The sequence below is a fragment of the Eupeodes corollae genome, chromosome 2, assembly GCF_945859685.1.
Source record: "Eupeodes corollae chromosome 2, idEupCoro1.1, whole genome shotgun sequence".
Classification (NCBI taxonomy): domain Eukaryota; kingdom Metazoa; phylum Arthropoda; class Insecta; order Diptera; family Syrphidae; genus Eupeodes; species Eupeodes corollae.
The window spans coordinates 142807779-142828569 of NC_079148.1; the positions used below are offsets into that span (position 1 = coordinate 142807779).

The following is a 20791-nucleotide window of genomic DNA, read 5'->3' on the forward strand; positions in this document are numbered from 1 at the left end:
CTAGTAAAACAGCAAAAACCTAAAATGAAACACAAAAATTTTACATTTCATTGTTTTGAATTTGTATATTTCTTAAAAAAGGTATAAAAACTAAAAGTTTTGTATTATTAACTAACTGATTTTACTCATGGACAATTATTTTGATTCTGCACACACCATTCGGGCTGAAGAGCTTCCGGAGTCAAACCATTTTGTGCTAAAAACTCACGATGCATCAATAACCGATCTTCTGCCTTACGCCAGGATTCCTTTGGATTCGACCACAATCTTTCTGCCAAAGCACTTGCCTTAGGCCATAATTGAGAATCTAATGTGAATTCGTCAATTTGTTCTGACCACACAGCTGCTTCTGAGCCCAAAATAAGTTTATTCGGGCCACCAGATATACGATCAGGCTTGTTTTCGTAAAACTTTCGCCACCCATCAAGGTTGACATCACCGTCATTGCCCGTATTCCAATTAGCTGTTTCGGAATTGATGAATAAATCAAAATTTGTCGAAATAAATCGGAAGCCACGTTTAAGGGCTTCTTGTATAAACTCCTCCGGAGTATTGGCTACAGTCTGGATTATGTAACGTGACTTGTCAAGATCTTCGTCAATATACGGTGGGGTTGTCAATTTACTGGCCCACAAAATAATTGGAATTTTACTCTCCTGTGATGCTTTATCAAGTCTTGCTAAAGCATTGGTTTGAAAATGTGTCCACAACTTGACAAAATCCTTTACCTCCAAGGACATTCCTCTGGAGCGCATCCAATTCTGAATTGATTGTGAGGAATTCCAACAGTTTAATGATACCGAATCTCCTCCCATATGGAAGATGTTGGGATTGAAAGACTTGAACATTTCCGCGTAAATGTCCTCCAACAAATCGTATACTCTATCAATAGTTGGATCCAATTGACCACAAGGTGGTTGAGTGCAAAATTTTGTCCACGGCTGGGCATTGAAACACACTGTCACATTTTGCTTCTGCCAACCTTCGCCGATGTGGGCTGGTCCACCAAGTTCTGGAATCACGCGGATCCCCCGGATCAATGCATATTCAACCACTTCTCTGATATTCTGAGGGGTGTAGATTTTCTGAGTTGAATATGCTCCATATTTGTGAAGATCTGGGTGTGACCTAACTACCAGCGGGAAACTATTCGAATCTACTATGTGCCAATGGAAGACATTCAGTTTACTCATAGCCATTCCATCTGGAAGAATTCAAATAATAAATCAAACGAAAAAAAGATCATTTAAAATAAAACTCACCAAGAGTCCGCTTGATTGATTTCAAACTGAAATAATGCCTGGCGGTATCAAGGAGAAGTCCCCGATGCTTGTATACCGGTGCATCGTGTATTTCCGTATCTACCAGAATTTCCATACATCTTCCAATATCGTCATACACGATCAGTTGGGCCAATGTCTCCAAACCATGTCTAGCTCCAAAGTACGTCCGTGCTTCGATCTCGACCAAAACCTGATCTTTAGCCTCTGTGATCTTCAGCACATAACTCTCATCTGTTTCATAAGAGAGTTTGTAAATATCTTCACCGATCTCTTCCAAGTTGATTCTGATCATTAAAGATTTCCCATCATTCCTCACTAAACTGGAGTCTGGAATTTTAGCTTCAATCTGTTTGGCGAATCTTTCCTTGGCCATGTCCCAGAGATAATTTTTTACAAATTTCGGTATTAATTGAAATCTGATCTTGGTGCGATCAATTGAAACGACAACTTCTCCCATTTCAACAGGACCACTTGGCTTAGGCCAAAGAGTTCCAATGTCCTCATCCCCACACAACATTCTGCACACCACAAAGCTCTGACTAATGTATTCATTTTTGAATGGAACCTTAATGCAGTTTTTATTATCATTGCATTCGTATCCCCAAACCGGTGAAGATTCACTTAAAAAACAAAACAAAAACAAAACGAAGAATCAAAGAATTACATGCGTCACAAATACAGGATTGAAAACACTAAAAATAGACTTACACAACATCATAGTTGATTGCCGAAGCCCAAGCCGGCCCAAATGCAGTTGTTAAACATAAAACTAACTTGAAAAACTTGTTGCCTGCCATAAGTCTAGATGAACGAACTTTAAAGTGACAATGACAATGACAACTGCTTTGTGCTTATCATTGGTGTTTTCCCGATCAATCTTTTTTTATGCAAAAATAAACTTTACACTTTGAATCTTATGAATAATCAAATTATTAATTAATGATTTATTATTATTTAAAGTCTTTTTGAATAGTTGTTGAATGTAGCTAATGTACGTTATTTAACGATGATTTTAAGAAGACTTTTAGACTGATAGTCAAGACAACCACTATGAGCTACAGATGAACGTTAAATGCGTATATGATTTTAAATTTCTTCGATGCTTCAATATTAATTCAGTGCGGCCAAACTAAACTGCTTAAGTTTATTATAATTTTATTCAGCGTTCTTTGTGGTAAGTAAAACTTAAATTAGCAATTCGGAAAACATTAATATGACCTTGAGACGGAAATAAGCAAACAAAACATTTATTTTGTGTCATATCATTAATTTTATTGACACTTTATTTTTTTATAAGTTTAATTTTATTTTATTTCTTAAAATTCACTAAAAATCAAACAAACTTTTGATGAACTAGGAAGGGAAATATAGGAAATTTTGATTGGTAAAATAAGTCAATTTATTTTTGACTTAGTTCTGTCAAAATTTATGATTTCTATTGGGTAAACAAGTTAATTTATTTTTGTTTTCAATCAAATTCGTGAAAAGAGCAACAATAATATAATTTGTATCTGCATGCAGTTTTAACTATTTATATATCTAGTTTTTGATTTGTTCTTTTTTTAAAAGTTTGCTAAAATACTTTAGGAAAAACTCTTTATACGAAATTTAAGCGGTTTAAAATGATTTAAATTGTGAATTAAACGTATTTTGTTCTTCTCAAGGTGCATTGAGTAACACGAAAGTTAAGAGACAAAAAACAAAGGTATTAATCTACATACTTACTTAAGGCGGCGCTACAGTCCTGTGTGAACTAGGGCCTCACCCAACAAACTTCTCCATCTAGCTCGGTCCCTAGCTAGATGTCTCCAGTTTCGATCTCAAAGTTGGGTGAGGTCACCTTCTACTTGTGCGCGCCACCTGATCCGCGGTCTTCCTCTGCGCTGTCCTGTGGGCGTAGGTTCGAAGACTTTCCGGGCCGGAGCATTGGTTTCCATGCGCTCTACATGACCCAGCCATCTTAGTCGTTGGACTTTTACCCTTTTCGCTAGGTCTACGTCGCTGTACAGCCCGTACAGCTCGTCGTTCCATCTTCTCCTCCATTCCCCGTCGATGCATACGGGACCGTAGATCACACGAAGAACTTTTCTCTCGAAGCGACCCAAGGTGCTTTCATCCGCTTTTGCCATAGTCCATGCTTCTGCACCGTATAGCAAGACGGGGATGATAAAGCTCTTGTATAGCAACACTTTGGTCCCACGAGAGAGGACTTTACCACTCAATTGCTTTCTTAGTCCAAAGAAACAGCGGTTAGCAAGAGTTATTCTGCGTTTGATTTTAGCGCTGGTGTTGTTTTCTGTGTTTACAGCGGAGCCTAGGTACGAGTAGACGAAGTCCTTGAGTACCTCAAAGTTACGTCTGTCGATGATGACGTTTTGACCAAGACGTCGGTGTTGTATGTACGAGTAGATATGGCAATCTTTACTTCGTCTTAGTCGGGAGGACAGGATTGTTGGCTTTCGTCGTCAATGTTGAATGGATCATCCTGCCTGACAGGTTCTACTATGATGTTTCCACTTTCGTCTAGGTTTATGTACCTGTCAATTTCGTTTCACCTGCTTATAAAACTTTCGAACTTCAATTCTGCTTTTAAACCGCTCAACATCTTCGACCGCACGCTTCTCATGCCCTCTCTTTTTCCTTCTGAGAAGAAGAACTTCGAGAGAGGTAACTTGTAACTCGGATTTGGCGATCTCTGGCGATTGTAGCCGTTCGACGTTGTACCTTCTTCCAGCACCTCCCTGTTTTGCCTTGGGCCTAGAAATCCGAAGTCCTACCTTGGCTACAACGAGGTAGTGGTCCGAGTCGATGTTAGCTCCTCGGAAAGTTCGTACATCCATGATGCTGGAAGTGTGTCTGGCGTCGATCGCAATATGGTCAATCTGGTTGACGGTAGATTGATCAGGAGAAGTCCAAGTACCTTTGTGGATGTTGAGGTGTGGAAAACGCGTACTGGCTACCATGAAGTTTCGCCCCGCAGCAAAATCTATGAGCCTGAATCCGTTGTCGGAAGTGTTGTCGTGCAGGCTGTTCTTCCCGATTATTCCACCAAAGATGTCTTCCCTTCCTAGCTTGGCAATAAAATCGCCCAGGACTATTTTAATATCGTAGCTAAGGCACTGCTCATATGTGGAAACACCTCTCCCAACCTCTCTTGGTTGCTGCCCCCAACAACTTTCCACTGGGGTTGGAACCCAATCTCCAGTTGAGATACTAGGCACCCGATGTTCACCACGGGGAGGTGAGAGTAGGAGTTGATAGACAGAGGTTGGTTTTGAGAAAAACCTGTGGACCCTTGTGTCCTCTTGAATGCACATGTCTACCATTTGAACATCAGTATTAATCTACTACTAAAACGTAAATAGACTTCATACAAAGACCAACATGGTTTACAAGAACATTAACAATCTTCCTCACGATATCATAATATTGATGGAAACATGGCTCAACAACTCTATCTCGGACTCGGAGCGTTTTGACTCCTCTATCAAGTCTTTAGACGTGATCGTAATAACACAGACGATTCAAACGCTGTTGGTGGCGGAACAATACTCTCACTAGTTACCTGATTGACGACTTCGATCAACAGACATCGAAATACTATGCTTTAAAATTAAAATGGCAACAGGAAATTTTTGTATTGTACCAGCACGTATACCTCCAAGTTCCAAGAACGAGGTTTATGAAAAACTAAACAGCTGTATAGAAAGTATTTATATCCTTTTGGAGCCTGAAGACGAAGTACTGGTTGTTGGCGATTTTAATTTACCCAATCTCAACTGGATTCAAATTGACTACGATAACTTCTACGTTTCAATAAACGCGTCATCTTCAAAATTGTGAAGAAACGTTTTGGAAAACACTCGATCTGGTATTTTTCTCTGAAACTATATGCTGTGAAGCAGCTGTGATTTCTTCTGCTGTCAAAATTGTGGACGCAGATCGCCATCATCGTGCATTAGACATAGCACTTAATTTAAATATGACTTCACCTTATATGCTATCTAATAACACAAACTAGAATTCAACTTTAGGTTAGGTTAGGTTGGAGTGGCTGTCCAGATGTCATTGACACACGTAGACCTCAAGGGTCCATTGTGATACCACTAATGAGGTTACTCATGGGAGTAATGAATTTAAACAAACCATTTTGTACTTTTAATAAAGTTAGCGAGACGTTTTGTGTCAATCGTTGCCAGTTCACTGGTGTTATCGAAGAAGGGATTACCGAGAAAGTAATTCCTTCTAATGGAGAGTGCTGGACATGTACACAGAAGGTGTTGGACTGTTTGTGTAGACCCCTAGCCTCGAAGCATGTCTTCCTATGAGGCAGTGTCCCGTTATTACTCCAATTGTAGAGCTTATACTTTGTCTGCTCAGTGATATCAAGCTTTTTGACCGTTTTAAGTCAATACTTGGCCATATTTGCTTGGTTGCTAGGCAGGTGGTACTTTGTCACCATCAAGTATTTGTTGTTTCTAGAGCATATTGCTTGAGAAGATATTTGCATGTAGTAAGTGGTGTTCCTGTGTTATGTTTTTGTCTAACATAAGGCAGAAGTGTTCCGTTTTTGGTGAGCTCATCGGCTTTGCAATTTCCCGGAATGTATCTGTGGCCCGGCACCCAAATGAGGTGAATGTTAAACTGTTCCGTCATCTCATTCAGAGATGATTGACAATCGTGGACTGTTTGAGAGACAGACGCGAGAGATTTAAGAGCGGCTTGGCTATCTGAGACGATTCGTTTATCCTTACAAGATATAACGTTTTCTTTGAGCCAGGATAGTGCTTCTTTAATCGCCATTACTTCTGCCTGGAATACACTACATTGATTGGGAAGTCTATAGGATAGACTGAGATTCAGTTGTTCTGAAAAGATACCGCTTCCAACTCCGTGATCGGTCTTTGCACCGTCAGTATAGAAGTGTACCGCATCGTCTTCCAGGGGTCTCTCTTCTTCCCAGGAGGATCTTAAAGGGATGGACACATGGAAACTTTTACCAAATACCATTTTTTTGGTGGTATAGTCTAAGCGATCTGGGATAGATCTGAAATTGTCTAGAACAGTAGTATGTCCAGTATTGTTACTGGTCCATTGAGAGGTGGCTCTAAGCCTTACACATGAGTTGGCAGCCACCTTTTTAGAGAAGATGTCAAGTGGTGTTAGGTTTAAAAGCACTTCCAGTGCTGCGGTTGGTGTTGTGCGAAGTGCTCCTGTGATGCACATACCTGCTGACCGCTGGACTTTGATGAGCTTATTTAGATTTACCATCTTGCCCAATGCGGTCCACCATACGACGGCTCCATAAATGAGTATCGGTTTGATTACCGAAGTGTATAGCCAGTGGGTTATTTTTGGGGAGAAGCCCCATTTTGATCCTATGGCCTTTTTACAAGTAAAGAGCGCTACAGTAGCCTTTTTGACTCTTTCATCAATATTTGCCTTCGGATTTAGTTTTTGTCTAAAATGAGGCGCAAATATTTAGGTTGATCGGAAAAGCTTAATGGTATTCCTCTAATCTTGGGTGGGCTAATCTGAGGAATTTTATATCTTCTCGAAAAGAGTATTAATTCTGTTTTGTGTGGGTTGACGTCCAATCCACATTGCTTAGCCCATTTAGTTAGCCTGTTTAGGGCATTTTGTAGGAGTTCCGAGAGAACTTGGGGGTGCTTCCCAGATACGGATATCGCAACGTCGTCAGCATAGGCAATATCCTTAAAACCATCTGCTCCCAATGCAGTAAGTAGGTCGTTTACTACCATGTTCCATAAAAGAGGCGAAAGGACTCCACCTTGGGGAGTGCCTCGATTCACCGATCTGGTGGTAGTAAAACTTCTCATGTTAGAAATTATTGTCCTGCTTTTGAGCATGAGACTTATAAGAATTCAACTTTAGTAGGTGTAATTTTGAAAATCTTTTTAATTTATAATGTAGGATCAATTGGGATCACTTATTTTGTAACTTAAATATTGACGATATGGGTAACATTTTTTATTTATAACTTTTTGACTCTTTCTACAAAACGATTCCATTTAAAAAGACTTGCAATAAGTTAAGGTCTTCCACCATGGTTTAATTCTCACGTTTAAAACTTAAAAAACAAAAGGAACAAAGCTTGGATAAAGTATAGTCAAACAAGAACTGATGATGATTATAGGACAACTTTTTACTGACTACTCTAACATCCTATATGATGACTCCATTCGGAAAATTGAATTTAACCTTTAAAATAATCCTGATAGCTTTTAGAAATTCGTTAATCGTAAGAAAAAATCATGTGGGTACCCTAACTAAATGACTGATTCTACATCAAATAGTAATGAGCCGAGAATAATTGCGAACATGTTTGCAAACTACTTCAAAAATGCTTTTGTAGATTATAACACTATTAGTTTTCCTAACACATCTACCACTGTTATAAATTTCCCCCACTTAAATTCTATCAATTTCGTTATAAGTGAAGATACTGTCCTGAATAGTATCCTACAGCTTAACGAATGTTTTAGACCTGGACCCGACCGTGTAGCATCATCCATTTTAAAGAAATGTGCTGCGTATTTAGCACACCCGTTATTTGTTCTTTTCAACACGTCTTTAAGTCGCTGTTTCCTTTTATCTGGAAGAGCTCCTTCATAATACTTGTACATAAAAAAGGTCCTAAAAACGAAATAATGAACTACCGACCTGTTGCTAAACTGTTTTTGATACCTAAACTGTTTGAGTCAATCGTATGTAGCGTCCTTTCTCTTCAATGTAGTTCAATTATCTGTGATAACCAGCACGGTTTTGTTAAAAAGCGTCCAACTTTTACTAATCTGTTTAACTTAACGTTTGTTTAGACGTTTTTGAAAAACGTGAACAAGTAGATTGTATCTTTACTGATTTCAGCAAGTCCTTTGACAAATTGTGCCATAAAACATTACTTTTAAAACTATCACAGCAAGGTTTTTCTGGTGTCCCCCAGGGTAGTCACCTCGGTCCTATTCTATTTGTCTTATTTATAAATGACTTGGTTTCGATCATAGAAGATTCATCTGTCCTAATACATACATGCTGATGACATTAAAAATTTAAAAAAAAAAAATAAACTCTACATCTGACTGTCTTCTCTTGCAAGAAGACTTAATATTATTTAGGGAATAGTGCAATAATAATCGTCTTGTTTTATAATTGACAAATGTAAAACCATGAGTTTTACACGCAAAAAAGTTCCAATCGTTTTTAGTTACATGTTTGATTCTTGTCCTTTAAGTAGAGCAAATGAATTTACTTACTTGGGTGTTGTTTTAGATTCTAAACTAACATTCAATGAACATAATAAACTTCATAGTTAAAAAATCAAATAGAGTTTTGGGTTTTATAAAGACATTTGGCCGTGATTTCCGTGATCCATATGTTTCAAAATTACTTTTTGTTTCATTTGCGAGACCAGTCGTACAAGTCACAATACTCGAAGCCATTCGGAAAAGATTTTTGCGTTTTTGTCTACGATCCCTTCCGTGGTTTCAATATATTCATACATTACCGGCTTATTCACAGAGACTTTCTCTTCTAAATCTTTCTTCTTTGACAAATCATAGGATGTACTTGCAGTTTTATTTTATTGTTGGAATAATAAACGGACAAATTTCATCACCATCAGTTCTTGGTTCTTTAAACTTTAGTTTTAGTCTTTCAAGTGTAAGGCTCCTGAAACCATTGAATACTAATTTTAGCAGATTAAACTTTGGTGTACATAGCACTTTAAATCAATTAATTGATATCAATAATAATTTTTACTCTTGTATTAATTCACCAAATTATAATATAAAAAGTATAAATTGCAAATTAATATTTTTCAACAATCTAGTTTAAGTTTTTAGATTTTTAGTGAATGTTAAGAATTGTTAACGTAAGTATTTATCGAATTATAAATAAATGATGTAAACAATTTGACAGCGATGTCAAAAATCTCTATTTTAAATAGATTTCCCTTATTCACGAAACGAATAATTTTTACTTGCGATATGCATAAGTATAGGAAATATGTAAGAGTATATGACAAGTTTATTATTGTATTCTTAAAAATATCTTACTCTAGATTCTAATCTAATTTGATTGTAGAGAAGTCGAAAAAAGTGGAGTATCGATTGCGTTAGTCAACCTACCTGACCTCGTCCTTACATCCTTAACCATTTAGTCGAATAAGTTTAAACTTGGAAATAAAGTTTGTTGGTCAAAAATCGAAAATTAGAATTTTCTCAAAAACGACCTAATCGATTTTTATGACATTTCATGAATTTTAATACCTTACTTGGCTTTTAACAATACACCCCATGAAACCGTTATTTTTAAATTTTTTCAGGAACTATTTTAATATTTCAATTTACAAATTTGATGAATGAAATTAATTTAAGAGATATGAAGAACCGAACATCAATTTTTACCAAATTTTATTTTTTTTTAGAAAAACACGGACTGGTGCATGTTTATAAAAAAATACTTAATATTGAAAACAATTTTATCTATGAAATAAAAAAAAGTTTGGGACAATGCTTTTAATTTTTGAAAAGCTATTTGAGTCGAAATTAAATTTTTTCCAAGCTTTAGTACTTTTTTTTGTTAGGTTTTTATTTTTTGTACAAAAACAGATTTTCCTCAAAATTTCACTGAATGTTGACAACAATATTTTTTAACGGATAAAAGTAGTTTAAAGCCAATATTTTAAAGTTTTTAAAAGATATTTAAGTCGAAAAACAATATTTACCAACTTTTATTAATTTTTTTGTTTAGATTTTTATTTTTTATAACAAAAACTGTCAATTCGATTTTTCTCAACATGTTACCAATTGTTAAAAACTTGTATTCGTAAAATTTTCGAGGTGACAACATTTTTTTCAGTTTTTTTGAGACCGTTAATTGGATTTATTTCAAAAAAAATGTACTTGTTTAGTATCACGTTACAATATATTATATAAAATTTATTTCAAGTCTCTATTGTTTTTGGTTCGTAAGATTTTAAGGGTTAACTAAAATTGTCACTTTTTTCAAACTGCTATGGTAAAAAAACCGCCCATACAATTTTCTTGAGAGCCCGTTCAGCATTTTTCTGAATTATTATCTGTATTACAAAATGTATTTGAAATTGATAACTCTTCTGGTTCTTGATTTATGAACGACGAAAAAACGTCGCGAACGTACGGACATACAGACGTACGGACGTACGAATGTACGTACACACGCACGCACAGACATCTTTCTAAAAATCTTTTATATCAACTCTAGAGGCCTTGAAACGTCGAGAAATGTCAGAATTTTCAATTTGACAAATCGGACTCATTACAATAACTTCCTATGGGAACTTAAAAATATATTTTTGTGTTACTTCAGAAGGATACACCCCATAAAACCGTTATTTTTGAATTTTGACAGGAATTATTTTAATTTATCAATGGAAACATTCTTTTAATGTGCACATTTGCCGTGAAGTTCGATTTATTTCATTTTGCTGCTTCAAAGAAAAATAAATTTACAAAATTTGAAATTAAAGTTTGTCGGGATGAAATAATAAGACTTTTTTTTTAACGTCTTACGATTGGATTAAACGAAAACATTAAACCAATTAAAATTTTATTAAAATCTGTCAAAATCTTATGCTAATTTGATATTATTTTACCAGTTTACAGCTTTGCAAATAAATTTTCCCAAAAGCAAATGAATTCTTATCTGTCAGTTTGACATACGTGGTTTGTGATTAGTTCTATTGTGTCAAAAAATTGTTTTAAATGACTCATTTGGCACTTCAAGTTAATTTTCTTTTAGTGAAAGGCATCATTCAAAAAGAACGGCATTTCTCTTTAAAAAATAAGTACATATATTTTATATTAAGATCTGTCAAAACTTTATGATTATTTTGAAATTAGGTACATTATTTAATATTGTTTCCACCTATTTTGTTTATTAAGTCTAAACATTTCAGTTTTTCTCTTTTTCTTGTGTCTTTTTATACATTATTTGAGGACCTTTGAAACTATTTTTAATCTAAAGCAATACAATGTTTATCTGTCATTTTTACTTTGACATTAAATATGTAACTGTTTTGAATGAATAAGTTATTTTATAAAGCTCATTCTTATGAACTGCATCAATCAAAGAAAAATGTAATAAAATTCATATCTAAAAGAAAATACAGCAACACAATGACAAACTGTTTTACTTTCACTGGTATCTTATGAAAAAATCAGATTTTGATTTAATTGAAATCGAAATTTACCAATGAAAAACATTATTTGACATTTGTTGGAAATTCGGCTTTACTCAATATTTCCTGCGTAAATAGACTAAATGATGATGTCAATAATTGGAAATTAAAAATTTCATTGAAGTTCTGTTCGAAGATAATAAAAGTTTGGGTTTTCGGAGAATGTCTTACTTAAGACTATAAAAGCAACATAACCATTTTTAGTGACTGAGAAAATAGTCTCAACTGAAAGAATTGCTATAGAACAACCTGTGATTCTAATCACTTACCAACACCAACCACAAATAACAAGAAAACTTAAAAGTAAGTATTTGAAAGAATCAGAGCACATAAGGGACTTCACATTACTTAAACGCAAAATAAGACGAAGGCAGCTATAGTTAATTTTCAGATCAAAAAAATTCCTTTCACAACTAATAAGCCATTCATAAGTTGTGTTTTGTACTGTAAAGAAAACCTTCAATAAAGATGGGCACTTAATAAATTAATGACATATAAACGAAGTTCAGCTTTCAGTTAATGTTATCAGCTGCCATTTTGACATAAGTAGACTTAAATTGATTGTTAAGGAGATATTTTTTGAATAACATTCCATTCAAATTTTCAATAAAGTTGATCAAGGCAATTTTTGTCAGCTTCCATTAGATACTAGAAACTTGAATTACATTCAAGTCTCTTATGTCGTATAAAGCTGCCAATTTTGTAATTGATTTATTTAATACGGTCTGAATGACATAGCTGTCATTGATAATAGAAAAGTAATAAGCGCCACCACCTGTCATTTGAAATGCACTTATAGTTTAACTTTCGCTGCTGCGACTTTTCTATACCACAACTACAACTTCACATTGTATTTAACCAGTTTATAGATTATATGGTTCCATGAAACGCACTTTTGAAGTGTTGCAACTTACAACAAATTGGTGTTTGTGCCAGACTCCATTTTTAAGTCTTTGCTTTTAAAAGTGAGCTTAGAATAATTATTTAAAGTGAAATAATTCTGGATTTAAAGTCACTAGAATTTTTCAACTTTTTAATTTTTGTTCCAAGTTTACTTTTTAGAAAACTAATATTCATCGTTTTCCTCGTGGAATTTTTTCAATATCAAAGACAAAAATCATTTGTTAAAAAAAATATTTATTGCTTGTGTTTGTTTCTTACACAAAAAAGGTACATAATCTTCGTATAATTAGGTACACACGTTACATCATTTAAGCCGCAAATTATTATCTAATCAATTAGTTTATCATCCATTTATCATTGCAATAAGGATCGAAAAAATACAAAAGAAAATAATATGCATCCCGCATTATCCGCTCGATACGTTTTTTGAATCATAAGCATCAATGGGGCATTCGTTTTGATTTTGCAAACACCATTCTGGTTCAATTGTCTCGGCTGCTAAACCATTATCGGTCAAACGTTCCCGATGAACCAACAATCGAGATTCAGCTGCTCGCCAATTATCCTTTGGATTCGACCACAGACGTTCGGCCAATGCACTGGCTCTTGGCCAATATCTGGCATCGACTGTATGCTCATCAATTTGTTCAGACCAAATAGCAGCTTCTGATCCCAAAATGAGATCGTTATAGTCACCGGCAATTTTCTCGGGACTATTCTCGTAGACCTTCTGCCAACCGATGTATGGGGAACACCAGTTGTTTCCATCGGTGACCCACCCGGCGAATCCACAATCAAAGTAGAGGGCATCATAGTTCGAAAGAATCATCTTGTAGCCACGTTTTAGAATCTCCTTGATCTTCATATCAAAACTAGTAGTCCACACTTGAATGATGTAACGATCTTTGTCAAGGTATTGGTCGATGTAGGGAGCTTCTGTCAAACGACTAGTCCACATAATTATTGGCATTTTTTTATTGGACGAAAGATTATCAACTCTAGCTAGTGCTTGCTCCTGGAAATGATTCCACAATTTCATGAAATCCTTCTCCTCCAGACCCCAACCCTTGGCAAGCATCCAATTGCGGATTACTTCACTTGTATTCCAGCAAGCTGTGGACACTTCATCACCACCCATATGGAATACATCGGGACTGAATAATTCAAACATTTCCCGATAGATGTCCTCCAGAACGTTGTACAAGTCATCGACTGTGGGATCAAGCTGACCACATGGTGGTTCAACACAGAAATTCTTCCATGGCTGGGCGTTGAAGCAAGCAGTCATATTCTTGTTCTGCCAACCTTCACCTACATGAGCTGGAGCATCGAACTCTGGAAGGACACGAACACCTCGAGCTCGTCCATATTCCACAATATCGGCGATGTTATCGTGGGTGTAGACCTTTCGTGGCGAGTATGCTCCCAGTTTGAAGAGTTCCGGTTGGGACTTCACTTCCAAGGGGAAACTATGAGAATCGGTTATATGCCAATGGAAAGTGTTAAGTTTTGTCATTGCCATTCCATCTGAAAACAAAGGAGTATACAATTTATAAGGAACCTTAAGAAGGAGAAATCTTTCAACTTACCGATGGTTCTCTTGATTGATTTTACACTAAAGTAATTTCTTGATGTATCCAAAAGCAGACCACGATGTTTATAAGCTGGGGCATCATTAATCTCAGCCTGAGCGAGCATCTGAACTTCCCTTCTAATGTCATCGTACACAATCAACTGAGCTAATGTCTCCAGACCATGTCGGGCTCCGAAATAGGACTTAGCAGAAATATCAGCAAATACTTCATTCTTTCCTTGACTGATCTCCAATTTGTAGCTCTCATCGGTATCATAAGTCAACTGAGGAATTTCGTCAGCTTTTTCGGGACTCTCATCGACATTAATCTTAATCGTCAGGGATCTTCCTTCGTTCCTAACATCACTAGGATCAGGTATTTTTGCCTCGATTTGTTCAGCAAAACGCTTTTCATTAACGGCCCAAAGCTTACTAGCTTTGGTTGTTGCAACATCAAATCGGATTTTGCTGCGATCAATATGGACGATATATTCCCCAAATTTCACAGGACCTGTTGGTTTGGGCCAAAGTGTGCCAATAGTGTCTCCACAGAATATTCTGCACACTGGCATACTCACAGCCTTTTGGAAGTTCTTCTCATCTAGAGCAACTTTCATGCATTTACTTTGGCGACATTCATAGCCCCATACCAAGCTAGAAATAGAAATAGTATAAAAGTTAGATATAGGTACGAACAAGAGTTTTAATTATAAAACTATGTAATTACTAGGGAGGTGACTTTACAGCCACTGGGGACCTTGTGAGATTGACAATAAGTGCGATCAATGCTGCCGATGCCAGCAAAACAATAACACCAATCAATAAATGCTTCCAACTAAATGTCATTTGAGTGCTTGCTGATGATACCAATTGAGAACTGATCCACTTAAAGTCATTTTAGAAAACATACTTTTTGTTTCTGAATGAGTAAGTAGATATTTCCAGACAATAACCTAGTACCTCTCTGATAATGAAATTTATAAAGAAACACATTTCTGAGTCAAGAGCAATAAGACACAATTTTTAATCAATCGCTGAAGGAGTTTCCTAATTGTTTTTTGATTGATAGTATTGTTGATATTTTGTTTCGTTTTTTTTATTGATCGAAACACAAAATTTGCGGAAATTTTAATGCAGTTTGTTTTTGGTTGTTCATAGAAAAAGAACTTCCTATAAAAATAAGACTAATAAAATGTATTGCGTCCAATTAGATAGATTCTTAAGCTGAATTTAATCAAATTTTAAGATAACAAATATTTCAACATTTATTTCTTTATTAGCTAAAAAGTAATTGCTATCTAGATACGATAATCTATTCTTAACAAAGAGAATATTTAAACATTCATATATTATTTTTAGATAAACAGCGTGCAAGTAGGTATAGGTCAAATATTTACAAAACAAAGTAAGAAGTATTGTAAGAAAATACTTAGAAGATTTATTTGCTGTATCTCAACAATGGAACACCTTTTTTTAAACAGGAGCCAAGACAATTTTAATTGCATTTTCGTCTTCTATAATTAAATTTCGTCTAATACAAGCTTTTTTTTATTAATTTTTTCTTCAATTTCATACGACAAACATGGATCTACATTATTCCCTTTTATTAAAAAGTAAGTATACGCCTAAGTATACCTTTATGGAGAAATCTTATTTTTAGGTAACTTGTAAAATTGATGCATAATCTGTATCCTATTACCACTTCTAGTTAACTCTGGGTCATTTTCCTGTGCCCTTCTGTAGTATATATATTAGTTAATGAAGTTAATAAACACGCATTGCATTAAAATTATTAGCAAACTTGTGTGAAAAAGTAAGCTGTTCGTTTGCACACTAAAAATGTTTGTAATGACTTCGATTATCAAAAATTAACTGGACAAAGGCTATTTTAAAACGATTTTAACGTCTTCATAAGCTCTAAATGTGTTTTATATTTTATTTTACCCTCCATGCTCTATCAAAAAAAATTAATAAAGTCTCGAAGTACCAACTCAAAATTGACAGGTTGATTTTTCGCAACCATTGACTTCTAATATACCAACCATTTGCTAATCTCGGCAAGCATTAAAATTATTAAGATTGGTCAGGTTTAGACAACATAAAGGACTTAATTTGCGGTCAACTTTATTCTTTGAACGTAAATTTTGACTAGACATCTAGTTAGTTTTTCAATTGTCATGAATTTCAAATTCAGAACTTTATCTCGCAAACCACTACTTTATGTTCATAGTAAAAAATCTACTAAAAACTTTATTGTCTAAAAACACTCTTTAGGCAAGCTACAAGTCCATCACGATTTGTATTTTGTATTGTAAAGAAATATTACTTATTTCCAAATTGACAAGGAAACCATTTACAGAAAACATTAAATGGAATTGTGTATAAAATAAATAAATCATAGAGTAATAAAGTTCAGCTTTCAGTTGAATGAAAAAACATGATCAACTGTCATTTTGATAGAAGTAGACTTGACTTGATAGTTAGGGAGATTTTTCTTGACTAACTTTCCAGTCAACTTTCCATTAAATTTGTCCCTAATGGCGTCTGAACCTGCCCATCCACTTCGAAAATGGTGAACAGTTCGTTAATTTTTCAGGGCCCAGTTATTTCTTGAAGAATGTGATCACAAATCGGCACCGAGATATTGGATATAACAACTTTCGACTTTTGTTTTTTGGGTTTTATTCACTTAAAAGATAATTTCTATGCCAGTGGTCGATATATGACAAGACCTAAAATGTACAATTCGTGTAGGTGTATGCAGGTTATACAGCTGCAAAGGTACGAAATGGGCAAAAAGCTAGTGGCTACGAAGTCAAAGGATTCTGATTGGCTAAATCTAACTACAAAAGTAGTTGAAATTTCCCCTCCGACGTAGTGTACAAAATTCGGCTACAAAGTTAGCGGAGAATGATTTTGACGTTTCAAAATCAGCTGCTCGGTAATCCACACGAATTCAAAATGAAATAAATCATTCAGTATTTAAATAATAATATAAATTATTAAAATTGTGTCTTAAATTTAATTTTATTGAATTTAAAAACACGAAAGATAAGTTAAAGTATTCAAATCGAAAATGTTTCTTATTTTAATATTTGCATTTGTCAATAACATGACAGTTCCAGATTGACTAGCTTTGTAGTGTAGTTTTGCATTTACAAAGCCAGTTGAATTTTGACTACGTAGCCACTAGCTTTGTGAATGCGACCATTATCTCAAGATTTTGGGGCAAAAATGGTTGGTCTGTCAATTTTTGAAAAGATGGGATGAAATTCTCTCAGAGAGGAAAACGGCTAAAAAAGGATGGAACAGTTCCTTCCTAGGCATAAATTATCCGCCACTCAACCAACGCCAAGCAAACCGAACGGTCAGTTTAAGTACCACAACAAAATATTTAACAGACCAACAATTTTCGCCCAAAGAAATATCTTGGGTAAATTTGTCAAGAGGGCAAATTATTTGACTCTTCCGTGAGCGTTATGTTCGGCCCAAAACTACTAACTTTGTGTAGAGTGAAGCAACAGTAGTATTTGAGCAACAATTTTGAATTATTTTTGACAATTGGCAGTTTTGGTCAAGGTTGGGAACAGACCTATTGCGTACAAATTTCAAACTGTGTGTGGTTCTAAAGAAGACAAATGGATTAACTTAACGAACCCAACAATTTAAAACAATTTATCAAACATTTTGTTGCGAGATTTATAAGGAATTAAGGTAGCTTTTATTTATTTTTAAAAAAACTTTATTTAAAAGAAAAAAATTCAATTCAATTTCTTAACATATATCATAAAAACATTTGCAAGGGATAGCTGATTTTCAATTTTACAACTCTAAACAAAATCGTTTCACTGAAAGCGGTCTATTGTTTTTAATTATCAACTCTAACCTCAAATGCTTAATGTCAAACAAAAAATGTTGTTCATTGACAGAAAATTTGAATTGATCGTTATAAGCGACCTTTCAAAAATAATGATAAACAATTACACATAGCTTAAACTTACCCCTTACTGTTAAGAGAAAAATATAAAAAATAACACTGCCAATATTTCAAGTTTTTAAAAATGTATGTTCCTTTTTTTGTTTTCGGAAATTAATATGATGTTTTAGAAATTCAGTGGCATTTATTAGAACATTATTTGAACAGTGGTAAATCGGAAGTTTTCCAAAATCCAAAATAGCAATCCGATTCTTGCTTTCATTGAAATCAATTCGGAAAAATGTTTTAATGAATATTTAACTATTAATTTCCAATAAGAAATACAACTAAATACATACTAATGTATTGGAAATCACTTAAAGAATTTTTTTTTGAGAAAAAACTTTTAATTGTAGAATATAACAATTATTTGATGACTATGCATTTCACTTTTTTCTGTCTGAAATTTATATTCATTAACATCTAATACCCAAAAATTTGTTTCAAAGTAAAACAAGTCTAAAAACATAAAAAATATAATAAACAAGACTGATAGTAGTTTTAGTTATTAAAATTAACTTTACTTAACTACAATACTATAATAGTGACATATTATTATTTTTAACTTTCCGTAAATGTTCCACAAACTTTTTTGAACTTGACTGACTTGATTATTGATTATTCTCAACACAAATTCGAGAAGGATGTTAACGTTTTAAACACATATACTTTAAATATTTAATACTTCACATAATTCAATTAAAAATTGTTTTCTTGGCTGTTTTAATGGCTTTAAGCTTGAAACTAATTCCTTGTGAAAAATTAACTTATTTTAAAGCGGAAAGGCTAACGATCTTAAAACCACATATCCGTCAATTTTAAAATAAGCGAACTTCACCAGTAACTACTTAAACTGTTTTTGCCTCTCGTGAATGTCTTGTACTTTTGTTAAATTTGTAAATCATGATATTACCAAACTGACCTATTATAACTTGTATCACTTCGCTGTTTAAACGAAAACAAAATATACAAATCAAACAGTACCTTCCAGTTTCGTGGTTGTTGTCTGTTGAATGAAAGTTCTGTTCCATTTATATTGATGTCGAGCAAATGTCAGAAATCAGTTGTTTTTTTGTTGTGTGTGATTTTGTGTATAAAATATAATTCCCCCCACTCGCATATGAAATCGTGTATTTGTGATATATTTAACGATAAATTAATTCCAAAATAACGTGATTCAGTGATAAAAGTGTACAATAAATCGATCGAAGGTGTGCCACATTCAATAGGTAAGTCATATTCACGAATTACCTAACATCAAAATTATGTTTGCCGATTGGAACTTTCTCTGTCGTCACTACTGGTTCGCAAAAGGTCGACAAGAACGTCCAACCAACCAACCAACCGCAAGCTTAAACTAGGTGCTTCCAGAGTCTCATATAAAATTATTGTAACTTATATTCTTAATATTAAAACTATAACTTACTCTGTACATGATGCTGGTGCAATTATTGCCAAAGCAATTAGGAGCGTTTGGACTATTGCCATCATCGTGGTGCAGCAATGAGGGAAATCCTTTTTGTTTTGGAGAACTGCAACTAACTAACTGACTAAAGTCTGACTGACTTGACTAAACGGGCACCCACACTCGTGTGAGGTGTTAAGTAAACTAACCGATCAAATGTACAAGTTCAAGAAATTTATACACTCAAGTTTTCCTCCGCGCCGTGGTGGCATAGGTATTATTATACGCGTTTAATGGTTTACTTGGTGATAGCTGTGGCCCGGTCTATCTGGTTGATTTTTTTCCTTTCGATTTTTGTTTTTTTTAGACTCGCACTCGCGGTCTTCAAAAAGATACGCTTTTGCCAATTTATTGTTCTTTTTTTACCTCGAATTTAATTTTTTGGTTTTGTTGTTGTCAATTTGTTCGCATCGTTTTCGTTTTTTTTCTTCTGTGTTATCAGTTTTCAGAGACTTGAAACTATAGTAGATAAATTTGTTTTTATCGACGATGGAATATTATGCGTTTTGTTTGATTCTGGTTCTCTCTGGGGGGATCAATGGAACCGGTTATCCAGAAACTTAAATAATGTAATATTGATACAGTTTAATAGGTCACTGACCACCACACTTAAGTTAAGTGTCCGTCGTCGTCGTTATCCAAAATCCACACCTTGAAACTATCCGAAGAGACACGCCAAAAGATAGAACAATTATTATTGATAGAATATAATTTAGGCAACACAATTTGATTGGTCAAAGAATATGAAAGAAAAGGAAAAACGCCCTCGATAATTAATTCAGAGACGAAAAAAAATCAATTTAATTTAAGAATTGAAATTGTCAATCAACGATATTTGTTAGCTTAAACTTGTGCTTATCAAACAGAAGAACAAAAATATATCACAACACAAAATTGCTTTTACTTTTTCGTTATGAAAGAAAATCTTCAACTTCAAGGAGGCAAAACAACAAAAATCACAACAACAACATCAAATATACACAAACAATAGGCGTTCGTTATCGCCTTCGTCACCAGACAAAACACACACAGCTGATTTTGACATTTGACTGAGATTTGAACTGTCTGCTTTAAAAAATTAGGTGCATTCTGAGTTCCACGGCCATGGTACGTCACCAAGAAAAATATTTAGAGTGATATCACTTACCACTTTGACTTTAATTTCAAAACAATTATAGGGTGTTTTTTTAGTTGTACATAACTTTGAAAAAATAAAACAAATTTTTTTTTAATTGAAATTAAATTTACTTTTTGCGAAAGATAATCTTCTTTCAGGCGGTTTGACAAAGCAAGAGCATGAAATATGACCACAATTGGTATAATACATAATTTTGAGAAATTGAATCATAAA

General features: G+C 34.4%; 3 protein-coding genes across 6 annotated transcripts in view; 1 reads left to right on the top strand and 2 right to left on the bottom strand.

Moving 5' to 3' along the window:
* Positions 1-38: 38 nt before the first annotated feature.
* On the bottom strand, positions 39-2251 carry LOC129946142 (chitooligosaccharidolytic beta-N-acetylglucosaminidase-like). The gene is made up of 3 exons (XM_056056206.1): positions 1992-2251; positions 1263-1903; positions 39-1204 (listed from the first exon to the last, which is right to left on the bottom strand). Exons 1-3 carry the CDS (start codon positions 2078-2080, stop codon positions 126-128), a joined length of 1809 nt encoding a protein of 602 aa, XP_055912181.1. The 5' UTR covers positions 2081-2251; the 3' UTR covers positions 39-125.
* A 10389-nt stretch (positions 2252-12640) lies between these two features.
* Positions 12641-20413, bottom strand: LOC129946334 (chitooligosaccharidolytic beta-N-acetylglucosaminidase-like). Of its 2 annotated transcripts, none has more exons than XM_056056481.1 (3): positions 19402-20413; positions 14016-14653; positions 12641-13953 (listed from the first exon to the last, which is right to left on the bottom strand). In XM_056056481.1, exons 1-3 carry the CDS (start codon positions 19464-19466, stop codon positions 12833-12835), a joined length of 1824 nt encoding a protein of 607 aa, XP_055912456.1. In that variant the 5' UTR covers positions 19467-20413; the 3' UTR covers positions 12641-12832. The 2 variants fall into 2 exon arrangements, with proteins under 2 accessions (XP_055912456.1, XP_055912455.1); XM_056056480.1 differs by lacking the exon at positions 19402-20413 and adding an exon at positions 14727-14875.
* Positions 19013-20791, top strand: part of LOC129946332 (rab GTPase-binding effector protein 1) — a 302925-nt gene continuing 301146 nt past the window's right edge. For 2 of the 3 annotated variants that reach the window (XM_056056472.1, XM_056056474.1), the window contains exon 1: positions 19014-19204. The gene's annotated coding sequence lies outside the window, so the exon portion shown is untranslated. Of the gene's footprint in view, positions 19205-20791 lie in introns of all 3 variants that reach the window. The other variant, XM_056056478.1, reaches the window with a different exon arrangement.

Coding starts and splice junctions, on each gene's coding strand:
- LOC129946142 (XM_056056206.1), bottom strand. CDS start 2,080: ATGGCAGGCAACAAGTTTTTCAAGTTAGTTTTATGTTTAACAACTGCA. Junction 1,904..1,991: donor GCAATCAACTATGATGTTGT/GTAAGTCTATTT, acceptor TTGTTTTTTAAG/TGAATCTTCACCGGTTTGGG. Junction 1,205..1,262: donor ATCAATCAAGCGGACTCTTG/GTGAGTTTTATT, acceptor GAATTCTTCCAG/ATGGAATGGCTATGAGTAAA.
- LOC129946334 (XM_056056480.1), bottom strand. CDS start 14,845: ATGACATTTAGTTGGAAGCATTTATTGATTGGTGTTATTGTTTTGCTG. Junction 14,654..14,726: donor GCTGTAAAGTCACCTCCCTA/GTAATTACATAG, acceptor TTCTATTTCTAG/CTTGGTATGGGGCTATGAAT. Junction 13,954..14,015: donor ATCAATCAAGAGAACCATCG/GTAAGTTGAAAG, acceptor CTTTGTTTTCAG/ATGGAATGGCAATGACAAAA.